The following is a 12,802-nucleotide window of genomic DNA, read 5'->3' as shown; positions in this document are numbered from 1 at the left end:
CTAATTGTTCAGCAAAAACCACTGTATAACGAGATTTGACTTGTTCTAGGTTATCTTATCCAGATTCCTTACAAATACCTTGCAGACCTCAGAAAAATCACTTTGTATGTATGGCCATGACTCCTCGAGAGTGGATTGTTTTGTCCATCACTTTCATATCAAAATGCCTTTCCAACGAGGTGCTCATGAAACCTACAATGACTGTGATCTCAGAAATCATTTCGTTGGATATTTTTCCATTTGTTTGGTCTGGAATGATCCCTGTGTTGCACATTAACTATGATATTCTCTCACCTGAGGAGTATGCCAGGAGTTAGAAAGTTTCAAGTTTTGTTATTCTGCATTTTAGGAATGTTGAGCATTTCATTACTGTTCTCTATAGTCAAAGCCAGTTTGTGTTAAAAGTGATTGCGAGTAACTTGGAAAATTTCCCAACATTGAAAAGAGAAATGATGATTGCTGAAAATAAACAGCTCTATGAGAGCTCAGGTGTTTCAGTCCTGCTGTTTAGTCCACTCATCTATTGTTTCTACTCAATTGCTGGTGTTGCTTTGCAGCTGGAGGCACCTTAGTACTCCAGATGTACCTGAATTAAAAATTGCAAATATTGTGGACATTTCTAAACTCTTACACCAGTACATAGTTATGCATGTTTTGAATGGTTTTTACTTTATGTGAATAACAGTAGTGAAATCCAAACTAAGCTTGTTCTTGGCAGATCTGCCTTTATCAGATACCTTAATAGTAAATGCTCATACAATCTCATGTTGTATGCTGCAAAATATAACAGTCCTGTGGGTGTATTTCTACATTAAATCTGTCTGAAAAATGAGTTATTTTTCCATAACCTTAGATTCAGTTTTTTTGTTTGTTTGGATTTTTTTTGTTAATGACAGCATAAACATAATATAGAGTTTTTTCAACTTACTAACCGTTCTGTAAGGATTTTCTGCAGAAAGTGCCTCTGCTTAGTTTCATTAGTCTGTTAGCAGCCTCTTCTCTAACAGATAGCAAGTTTTTAACCCTCCTCATGAGGAAAACCAACACCATGATCCTGCAATTTCTTGGTTAGTGCTGTGTTGGCTCCGTGTGCTCATTGTCCTGAGCTGATGGAAGTCAGAGGGAGGATTGAGCCAGTTAGCTTGATCTCACTCCCTCTTATTGCACAAGGCAGAGGGTCTGCTGCCACCTCACAGGGACAAAGCCCCTGTGATTTTTAGAGGGACCAGCCTGCTTTTCATGGGCTAAGCAAGCCTTTGCAGTGTTTTGACAGGCACATTCTGAATTTGCTAGCTATTACTTTTAATCTCCTAGTGTTCAAATTATCCATAACATACCAAGTTCTATGCAAAGGTTGCTATAAAAAACTGTAGTAGAGTATAAAACTCAGCTTTCTTTTCAAATGGTCAAAATCCAATGCATTTTACTACTAACAAATCCTATGGTGTTGCATGATGATGCAAATTAACTGTTTTAAAGTAAATTCCTTAAGATGGGGGGAGCTTAGAACAGAATACAATAAATTTATGTCTATATTCCTTATCTGTGGTACATTATGATAGTTTAACAGAAATGATCTGTCTTGGTAATGTGCTTTTTCTTTCTTCAAGATTGTAACCTTAAAGTCAATACAAGGTATTTAAAGTGTGTGTTTCTATCACAGTATCCAAAAATGAGATTTTGGTGATATGCACCAGTGGATTTAAAATAATGGTAAAATAATTATCTAGCAATGAGAATTTATTGGTTTCCTGTACATTTCCGCTTTTAGTCTCTGGGATTTGTAATTGTGTAGGACATAATTTTGGATGCAAATTTGATGCTTTAAAAGATTTGCTCAATGAAAATGCTTCAAAGTACAAATTCCGTACGTCATTGTAGATGTATTTATGAGAATTCAATTCTGTTACTTACAGAAATGCTGGTGACATCAATCTGAAAATGTAATTTAACTCTTTTCTGTGTGGTTTAAGAAAGAGGACACTGTTTCTTATTACAGCTTGAATATAGACACTGTGTTGTAAGACATAAGTGCTGACAGTTTTAACATGTAAATGGCCTATAGAAACCAGCTTTTTTTGGGGATAAGTTATCATCTAAATGAATACTAGGAAAGAAGGCCAAGCTCACACAGCTGTAAGTGCCATGCAACCATCGTTTTAAAACTATGATTGCCTATGGGAAAAGATGGTAACACGTGTATGCTGGGAGTGTGCCTATTGAAGCACTTGGTAACTGCTTATTTGCAGGTAAGATACCTCACTGAGGATTCTTTGGCTTTGTCACATTCATGTGATTTTTCCCCTTGCATTGTTAGCATTAAAGACAATTTAATAGGCTTAACAAAAATTCTCTGAACTTGACAATCAGTATTGTTTGCTTGGTATTTAGGGCCCCCCAAAGCACAAAATTCTTGTTTGTATATTTTCCTTAGAAAACTTTGTGGGAGCAGACAGGAAGCATAGTCCTAAATTTTTATTTTGTATCTGCCTAATTTTCTTTTCAGTGTTCAAAACTATAATAATTACTTACCATTCCTGTTATATAATTCTTGGTAATAAGTTTATTAAGAAATTCTCTTAGTATCCCTTTATTGCATATTGAGAAGACAATTTGTTAGCAATGACAGATGCTGATTGTCTTAGTATTTCATCTGTAAAATGATGAGTTTCTTCATGTAGAGAAACTGGTATTATAAGAGGTGTCATCCTTTATTAGACAGCAGAAAATTCACAGGAAAGAATTCATGAGACATTGGAAATAGACATAGATTGGATATATTTCTGAACAGGAGTCCAGAAATAAAGGTGTGGGATTTATATGTGTTAGCATTCTGTATCATTTTTGTATGTGGTTGCCACTAATAGAATTATTTTACTAAAGCATCATCTGGCCTCTTCCAGCTGCCCTTCTGTTAGATTGTAAAACCCCCTGAGAGTAGCTAAGTTGCAGCTCTCCCAAGAACATGACAAAGGTCAAAGCCTTTAAAAGGCTACAAGACTTACAACAAAAATCTTTCCAAAGCTGCCTTAAGTGTGTCTAAATATCTCCTTAATAAACATGGCACAGTTGTCTGTAAAATTGAATAGCCAGACTTGCACAGTGCAATAATAAATATTATAAGGCAGTGAAGGAAGTTGTGTTAATCAGATTAAGTAGCTAATCATGTGTAACTCAGTAATTTTGCGTGGAGCGAAGGTGCCACTTGCTGTGGGGTTAACTAACAGAGTTGGTTGGCTGCTGGCTGATGCAGTGCTCTCACAAGGGGCTGCAGCTATTTCCTGTGCTAATCCTAAACCAGTGTGCTCAGACCAGGGTGGAAAGATGCTTTAGTCTTTCCAGTCAGCTGTTCCAAAGGCACCTGGAAGAAGTGGTGGTTGGTTGAGTTGCTTTGGGCTCAGTTTGTCTGGACCCATGCAAAAAAAGCCTTTTGATTCTGAAAAACTGTGAACAGATGTTCTTTTACAGTTCCAGCTGTGCTGCTGGAACAGGCTGCTCAAGCCCTTGATCACTTCTCTTGACTACAAGTGTGAGCATAACAAATTCCCAATATATTTCCAAGGAGAACCAGAGTAACTGAAATATGCTGAGTGGTTTGGTCTTTGCTAACTTTAACTGCCTTGAGATAGGGAGCTCTAACAAGAGCAGCTGCAGCTGCTATGAGGAGCTGTCAAGCAACAACACAGCTGTATGCAAAGTGCCTCCGTCCACATCCTCGCTGCCTTTGTGGCTGCAATTAAAGATCTGACGTTGTGGCCTTTGTCTGATTCCCAAGTAATGCCAGCTCAGCATCAGGTGGCCATTGCCCACATCTGCAGTCAGCACCAACCTTGAAGACCTCATCAGAGCTTAGCTGCACTTGCTGCTTTTGCTGCACTGGTACAAGGCAGAAAAAAAACAAGTGAGGGCTTGGGTCATGCTGGTGAGCTGAGGTTATGCTGCTCATAATGAGACCACGCTGTCCAGCCAGCTTGCTTTGTCCTCTCATCTGCTGCTGACTATGCTTAGAAGTTGTGTTTTGTGATTTCTGTCCAGCAATTGCTGAACACAGACAAGACTTGGAGGAGGACCTTGTTTTTACCTGCTGAAACACCTGAAGATATGGTTATTCATGCATGGTTGTTTGTTCTACAAGGTTAAGAGCAGTACTGGTAGGTCTACAAGCACCTCTAGGGTGATGTCAGTCCTAGATGATGTAACTGTCATTTTCACATATCACAATAAGTAGAGATTAAAGAGTCATAAAAGCAAATTACCTGTTAAACACTGTGATCCATACCATGGTTCACAGGACACAATTACATGGTTTGTACATTTGGGGATTACCTGAATTCCAGACTCTTATACTGTAATTGTTTTATGAATTGGGTTTGATTTACAGTAAGTCAGTAAGTGAGAATTAAATGAAAAAGTTTTCAATGTAATTTGTTCTGACCTTGGATTTTGTGGTATTTGAATTATGTAAGCAGTGGATTAGGTTTGTTTAGAAATCTGAATCCCTTTGCCTTCAAGAAATGGTGTGCAGTCTGTAATCCCTTCAGCAGGACTCAAGAGAGGGACATAATTTCATCCATACCTGTGATGTAAGTGCAGTTTGGACAATTTTAGTGTAGTACGATGGTCAGTAACAGGCTGTTACTGACATGGCACTAGGCATAATATTCAATTCTATTGCAGTTACCTTGTGTTTATATTTATTTGTATTTATATGAGTTTGTATTTATGTGTTTGGATGTCTTTCCTTCAGCTGAACTCCACTAGTTCTGCTTTAAACCAATCTTTTAAAAAAAATGTGTCTTTCACACCAAAAACTAGTGTAATGAAGTAGTTGAATATTGTTACTTGTCATCACTATCTAAGAAGCAAATTGGTGCTCATTTGGCTTGCATAAGATAGATAGCAGCTTTACTGAGGGAAGGTTGTCATGCCCAAGCCAGCAAGAGCTGCCTTTAGGCAGACAGATGCATGACAGCATTTTCTTTCAAGCATTTAGGCATTTTGGATTAAAGTACAGTTTTGATGCTTAAAGGTGATTCTAAATATTCTTGTTAATGTCTAAGAGACCTTTGAAATACCTGTCTTTAACCACCACTTTGTAATTTGCTCTCTGAAAGTAATTTTCATTGAAATGTGGCACCTTCTTGTCAAAGATAGTACAAAAGCTTCAAAGATACGGACTGGCTTGCATCTGGTTCTCACTGTAAGGAATAAGTGTCTTTAAATTGGCTAATAGAGTTCACAGCTGATCCACAGCAACAGAAAAGAAAAAAGCATGAAAGGAATAGTCTAGAATCGCTACTGCTAACAACAGCAGAGTGATTAAAAATGTTTAGAGAGGATTTCTTTGCGATATAATGGTCTTTAGGAAAAGTTGGAAATTTTTTTTACCCTGCAGTTAGTTGTTCCTTGTCATATCTATGGGCAATTAGAAGGTGCTCCTCTAGATTTCTTAGATGGAAGCTTGCTTTGGTATCTGTTAAATCCCAGATTAGAGTATGAACATCAATGTGAAGGTGACGGTTTTAGCTGTGGTCAACACAGCATTGTTTTCATACTTCTGTCCTGTGATCTTAGTGTATATAATGTAAATAAGATAATCTTAAAAATATTTTTTTGCATTTCCAAGTGATAAAAACACTGTGTGTCAGTGTGTCTGTGGCAGTGACGTACTCATCTTCTTGGCCCAGTACTTGTATTTTGATTGCAGTCCCTGTCGTGGTAGCGCTGGGTGATTGGTCAGTCTGGGGTTTGCTGCCCCTCCTCTTGTCCATTGACTCTGATGGGCTTTCCCTGGATCCAGCAGCATCTTCTGTGAGATGGAGAACAGTCACTGGCTTCTGCACCTAGCTGTGGTGGGATAGGGAGCTGTGGAACTTGGATTTGTTAATCACGGGACATTTTTAATCATTCTCCAAAAAGGTTCGTCTAGTACTTCTTTTATAGCCAGGACCTAAATATATTATGCTGTGGGAAAATTAAATATGAGACCCATCAATTTAATTCTAATGATCTGCTGAGGTAGTTGTGTTGTAAACACCACAGCAAATGGGGTGCTCATTCCTTTGAAGACATGGTGTATTTTAAGTACTTTATGAGATGGTTTTATTACATTCCTCTGACCAAGGCATTAATGAAAAGGTGGTTTAGATAGTTTTTCTAACTTTGTTGTTCCTGTGTCATATCAGAATATTCAGATAGGCATTCAAACTGGGCAGTAATACTTGTAGGAATTAGGGAATTGAATGCTCAATTGAATATTTTCTAAGGAATATACAAACATAATACAAAAGTTTCTGAGATGGAGATTTGAATGACTCAGTGGTCACCTGCATCCTCCAGCCTAGGGAAGGAGGTTGCAGATACAGCTTCTGCTGCTGCAAGAGTCCCTTGTCTTGGGAGGATGGTGGGGCTGCAGTTGTAGGGCAGAGCTCCTTCTGCTGGCAGATCCCTTCACTGGCTCTAGGAGTGTTGCTGTTTACCTGCAGGTGAATCTTTCTACATTTGCTTAGATAGCTTCCAATTAAATTATTTTGTGGCCTTGTAGATTCGTTGAAAACAGGAAGGCTATAGTAGTTTTTATACAGAAATCCATAGTACATCAGCTACTGCTATTCTTATAAAAGTAGAGCTATAGCAAACCAGTATTTGTTTGGCCTATGTTTTATAGGTGGTACCATGATACATGTGCTTAATTGCATGATTACAGATAAAGGCATTAGATGACTCAGTTTTTTCCTATTGTTGTTGCTTAAAGACTTTTTTTTTTTTAGTAACTTCAACATAGTTTTGAAGACCTTTAGCTAATGCTCAGACATTTACACATATTCAATTAAATCTTAACTATAGCTTTAAACTGAACTTGGGTTACACTAACTCTTCATGCTGCTTAGCCTGCTCAACAAGAAAAACAATATTACCGTCAAGTGAGTAATCTTTTTTCACAATACCAGAAAATTAACTTTTAAAATGTATGCAGTTTTCAGCAAATCATACTGCAGACTGACTCACCTACAAGTCCACAAAAAAATGTAATTGGCAGTTATCTGAGAACGTGTGTGAAAGCTCACCTGTGGGTAAACAGCAACACTCCCCCTGCAAGTCAAGAGATCTGTGAAGGGATCTGTCAGATACTTTTGATAAGTTCTGAGGATCTCTGATCCTGTTTTCGTTAGATGCTTTTGCCTGGTATAGAATTAACATAATCGTGAAGTCTTAAAGTAAAGCACTACTATAGAGAAAAATATAAACTAGTACCTATCTGTATTTGCATAATATGTATATTTGTGTAAAAATGTGTCTAAAAACTGTTGAGTATTTGTTTTGATACACTGCAGAGGTGAAACTGTTGAGACACCTTCCAGGAGATACCTGACTTTTTTCTCAAAAACTACAGGGCGTACATGTCTTAGTTTCTGTAGATACAGTCTCATTGACTTGCAGTCTCTTGCTCAAACCCAGCAGCATTGTTCAAGTGGAATTGGAAGGTTTTGTGTATTTATCCAGAACTGCCAAACATCTGTAGTCTGTTCTGAGGAGCAGCTTCAACTGCACTGCTGGGTATTTGGCAATCTCAGGCATACTTGCTCTGTGTATTTAATCAGACTCCACAGCGCATGCTTGGAAATTCCACATTTCCAGTAAACATTGGATGGAGCTGTGTGTGGAGTGCTGGACTCACTGAACCCATGGTACTTTGTGCATAAACACAAATTCTGGATAGGACTGCTGCTGCTCTGCCAAAATCCCAGATCTTTCTTGGAGTAAAGTTTTCCAATATCTTCAGTTTTTCCAAAGACTTAACTTCCTACATCAGTGCCTTGCCCACAAAAGAATAGTCTGAAATTTATTTTTCCCACCCCCCACAACATACAAAGCATTCATTTGCCAAACTCTCTTAGTAGGTTTTCAAATGCTAAGCATTTGTGAACAGACTTTCTTAGATATGTTTGTGCTTATATATATATATATATTATATGCTGTATGTGAATACCCACAGGGGTATGAAATAAGCTATCATAGTAAATGACCCATTCCGAATTGTCTAACTTGTTTATTTGTTTGTTTTCAACAGGCAGAAATACTCAGTGTGCTCAGTCACAAAAACATCATTCAGTTCTATGGAGCTGTCATTGAGCCTCCAAATTATGGAATAGTTACAGGTAAGGATTTTTGTCTGACCTTTTTTTTTGACTCTGTAAAGCTACAGTTTTACAAGGTTATCTCCAGTGTTACCTGATTACAGTATTTCACTAATTGTTCTGGTCTTCTTTAAATGTTGAGAGTGCTTGGCACTACCTGCCTCAAAGTGAGTGGGAGTGCTGGAGTGGGAACCAGGCTGGGAGCATAGCTGAAGGCAGGTGAGGCCTAGGGTGTTCTTAGTGCACAAATGCAGCTGTTTTAAACAGTGCCTTTCACTGTGTTCTCTTACCCTGCTTGGAGAATTGTTTTTCCATTTTAATTGGCATGTCACAAAAGCAGAGGTGTTCATGATATGAAGTTCTGGCTGGTTCTGTGAAGAAGGTGTGCTGGATGTCTGCTCAGAGCAAAGCTGCCCTATGAGTTCTCCCTGCATTGAAAGTAGGAGAATTTGCACTGTGAGGTTCACAATGGGAAGAGCTTGAAATAAAGTCAAGGGTTTATAAGATGTTGTAAGACAAATCCCTTTATACATTGGGAACTAGGTTTCGTTTGTTTTGACATTCCTAGAATTATGCAGAAGTTTGTTTTTTTTTGTGATATTGTTGGGGGCTTTTGTTGGTGGGTTTGTTTTGTTGTTTTGGTTTTTTTTCTATCACTGCTTTAAGCTTCCTGCTCTTATCTTGGGAGATAGTCCAGATACAGAATTTTCTCTCTTTCCTGTATGGGACAAACTACATAAGATAGGAGTAGAAAGTAAACCCAAAGCAATTTCCCAACTGCTCAAACAAATGTTTGGAGAGATAAAGCCCATGAAAGCATGGATTAAGAGGCATGTTTTGGCATGTCTGTAACCTTTGAAAGTTCATTGTGAAGAGTAGTCTTTTGCACGTGGCACAATCTAATGCCAATTTGAGTCTCTGCTGGTCAGGTTTTTAGTGGTTCTTAGATGGTGTGGTCAGACCTTGTGAAAATTCAGTTATTTCTACCTGCCTCTTGGACTTCTGGTTATCACAGCAGATGGCAGTGTAATCCGAAATGCAGCACATTTCAGGGCATGGGGAGCTTTACTTACTCCAGGAATATCAGACTACTGGAGGTCATAGTGTGGCAGTCAGCATTCCAGAGGTGCTTAGGCTGACCACAGTCTACACCACTCAGAAATGCACTGATGATGGCATATAGACAGGAACTTGAATTCCTTCTGGAAGCAATAAAATTAATAGAAAGCTCATAAATCAAGTAATGTAATTTTACTATCCTTTTTAATATAAGTGTAAACCAGCAAGCAGAGTAGCAAAGGAGAGGTGTGTAATCAATGACCTGGGATGATGTCTGGATCAGAAATCTTCAGCTTGATCTCACAAAAGGTCAGTGTTTGGAGGACATATGCCCTGCTTAGCAGTCACAGGACAGACAGCAACTGAAGTAAATCACTGTGCTATTGAGAATGGGGACTCTTTAACTGCCTGTGAGAAAGACACTGGTGTGTAGTTCAACAGCTTTGTTCCACAGGGAACTCTGATCACACCTGGCTAAAGAAGAAAAAGGTTTAGGGACTTTTTAGCAAACTGTGTTGATACTCCGTGCAGCTTCTAAGGAGACTGAAGTCCGTTGGGTTGGAATGGAAGCAAGGCTCCACTTCTCCACACCATTTCCAAATGAGAGAATGGCTATTGATAAAAGAAATGTTAATTATGCTTCAAATGTCTTTTAGAGGGATTTTCACTTTGTGATCTTCTGGATGGCCTTCAGTGTTGCAGACAGTCCTGTGTTTAGTCAGAGATTTGTTTCTTGAGAGAGAAAATCCCAAACAAGAAGAAATCTTGAGAAATTAGTGTTTCTTCAGAGTGATGGAGATGAGAGCATTCAACCAAGTAATTGGCATGTACTGAGCATTAGCTGCATGTAATGCCTTAGTGGGATTGCTAAAGAGTTCTCTGAGAAGGGCTACAGCTGGAGTTAAAGAAATGTTTTCCTGCTGGGATGTATGTCAGTGTTCCAGCTCATCCTGCTGCCCAGTGAGCTGCTGTCATGGATCACATCATTCTAGATGTTACTGGCCATCTTTGTCAGCAGCAGTCTCAATATGTAGCTTTCAGATATGGCTTTTGGCCACAGCTGCCTCATCCCAAAAGGTTCTCAGGGCTTGTGCCCCTCTTGCATAGAACCATATGTATGCCACAGCCCATCACAGGGTGGGTCTAGTAAGGCAATCAGAGCTTTTCTTTCTAAAGCAAATGTTTCTTTTCTATTAATGAAACATTGTCCTTGCAATGTTATTTCCAAGTCCTCAAGCTCCTAGTAAATATTTGTGGCACAATAAATGTATGGAAAAAATGCTAACAGTGGAGCTTTGTTGATTGAAGCTTACTTGCCTCTGTTCACACAAAGTGGCAAAGGGCTGGAGGTGCTGAGTTGTCCCTGACCCTGGTGGATCAAATTATGCATTGTAAAGGCATGCAAAGCATGCAGCCAACCTGTTCCTGAAGAATCCATTTATAAGACAGATGATGACCTCATGGGTAAAAAAAGCTTCTGTTTTAATTGTGGAAATGTGCAGGTCAGCAGCTTACTCCTCTCTCGGTGACACCAGAAGCAACATGTATGTCCTTTCATTGGGAGGTTGTGCAGCAGTAATCCATAGCTAACTTTCCACTTGAGTGTTTACTTTCAAAGGACTTGCTATTTTCTCCCTCTTTCATTTAGCACTGGGGTCTTCCCATCTGGCCTGCCATGTTCTAGGCTGCAGATCCAGGTCTCAGTTTCCTTCCCCATGCAGTGATCTCCCAGTGTTTTTGATTTCTTTGGTTAGGAACAATGGAAATTTTTGTATGCATTTACCCTATCATGTATCAATCATTGATTAATATTATTATTATCAAAATTCAGACACATTTGCTGTAGTCTTAAAGGCTGATTTTAGGCTGTAGTCTTAAAACATGATTTTGTGGCTGCTTTGAAATGGTATGAAGATTTTGAGACTCTTATAGATAGATTCTAAATTCTGCCTGAGAAACACACTGAATAGCCTTAGGAGAGAGGGACAAAAGGCTTAAGTTGCTCCTTGTATGCCCCTGGTCTTTGTGCTACTTGGGCTGCTCTGGGTGGCATCTGCCTGCCCTGTCATTGCAAACAGATAAAAGAAAATGTATCAGCTGCTTCATCTTACGAGCCTCCTGTTGTGTTTTCGGTGAAACATTAATGAATTCTAAATAAGATAAAAGATTATTTAATAAATACTGAGCAGCCTTTAAACTGATGTAGATGACCTGTAGCATAAGGAAATCTGTCCTGCTTCTCTCAGGGTTACGCTTCTAGTTTCATCCTTCTATTTTTTCATGAACAAATTATTTGATCTGCTGTTCTGTTTCTCCATGGAGAAACAGGAAACTGTCTACTTGCAAACCCTTTCTTTGTAACAGAACATTATATATTTAGCATGTGGCTTTACTTAAAAAAATTAAAAAAAAAAAAAAAAAAAAAGTTTTGTTACAGGGCATCATTTATACACAGTACTGCTTACCAGTGGGGAGTATCCTCTGATTTTGGAAACAATAAGATGAATCTGATACCACCAAACTCATCTGTTAACTATTCTTCTGATCAAGAGTGGCTAATTCATTGTTTAAAAAAGTAAGAATTTTAGATTATATGAAAGTGATACTGTAGAGATTTGAGTTGTCTCCAGTTTCACACCTAAATGTGCGTAGGGCTGACTAGACTGGATTCTATCTGCCACACTTCCAAACAACAGTGGGCCCCAAATGCCCTTGTTTGTACCCAAAGAATCCTGCTGTGGGCTTCTGTAGGTATAGTTAAGGGAAATTAAAAAAAAAAAAACAAAAACAAATCTGCTTTTCCTAAAGAAGGAGCATGCAGAACCTTCTACTCAGGAATTTGAACTGTTTTGCCTGATCTTCCTTGATGCCAGATCTTTCTAATGCCTTTTCATTGTAATGACTGTTTTCCTTTACAATTTCACTTGTGGGGTTTTTTTCATTTTTTAGTTAGTAGGTTATGTCTGCATTGGGATAATCAGATAACCTCTCCTACTACACTGGTAATAATATTAGGCTGTTGAACCCAAATTGTTTGTCATTAAGCCAGAGGTTGACTGCTTTCTGGAACTGGCAGAGTTTTTATTGCATCTTTCAAGTTAGGTTCAGTGTTTTTAAACATCTTCTTTGTTGCTGTTTTTTAACAGAGTATGCTTCTGCTGGCTCACTATTTGATTACATTAATAGTAACAAAAGTGAAGAGATGGATATGGATCATATCATGACCTGGGCCACTGACATAGCTAAAGGTAAGCAAGAAGAGTGGTGTATACTGCCTTACACAGCCAGCAAATGTACAGTCTTCCTTATTTGGATGGTGACAAAACCAATCAAACATATATAAATAAAAAAAGCAAAACCCATTCACTATTCTTTTTAATATGTTCCTTGTTTATTATGAATCTAAATTATTCTGGAGTGAAAATGGCTTCTCTGAGTCAGTTCTGGTGTGCCTCTAAGTCCCAAGAGGGTAATTTTGCTGATGTAGAATAATTATGAGGTAAAGTGCATAATTGCCCTTACATTTGATTTGATTTGGGGCATTTAAGGAAGCTAAGGGCTTATTCTCAGCAAACATATTGAAATTCTTCAAATAATAATGTAGA

General features: G+C 38.4%; 1 protein-coding gene across 2 annotated transcripts in view; it reads left to right on the top strand.

Annotated features, from left to right (window-relative positions):
• Nucleotides 1-12,802, top strand: part of MAP3K20 (mitogen-activated protein kinase kinase kinase 20) — an 89,023-nt gene that overhangs the window by 21,796 nt on the left and 54,425 nt on the right. For both annotated transcript variants that reach the window (XM_056495927.1, XM_056495928.1), the window contains 2 exons: nucleotides 8,072-8,159; nucleotides 12,344-12,445. In XM_056495927.1, the coding sequence (XP_056351902.1) occupies nucleotides 8,072-8,159; nucleotides 12,344-12,445 (190 nt within the window). The remainder of the gene's footprint in view (nucleotides 1-8,071; nucleotides 8,160-12,343; nucleotides 12,446-12,802) is intronic.

Source organism: Oenanthe melanoleuca, chromosome 7 (assembly GCF_029582105.1).
Source record: "Oenanthe melanoleuca isolate GR-GAL-2019-014 chromosome 7, OMel1.0, whole genome shotgun sequence".
Lineage (NCBI taxonomy): Eukaryota > Metazoa > Chordata > Aves > Passeriformes > Muscicapidae > Oenanthe > Oenanthe melanoleuca.
Note: the sequence above shows the minus strand (reverse complement) of the source record. Positions and strands in the feature narration are given on the sequence as shown.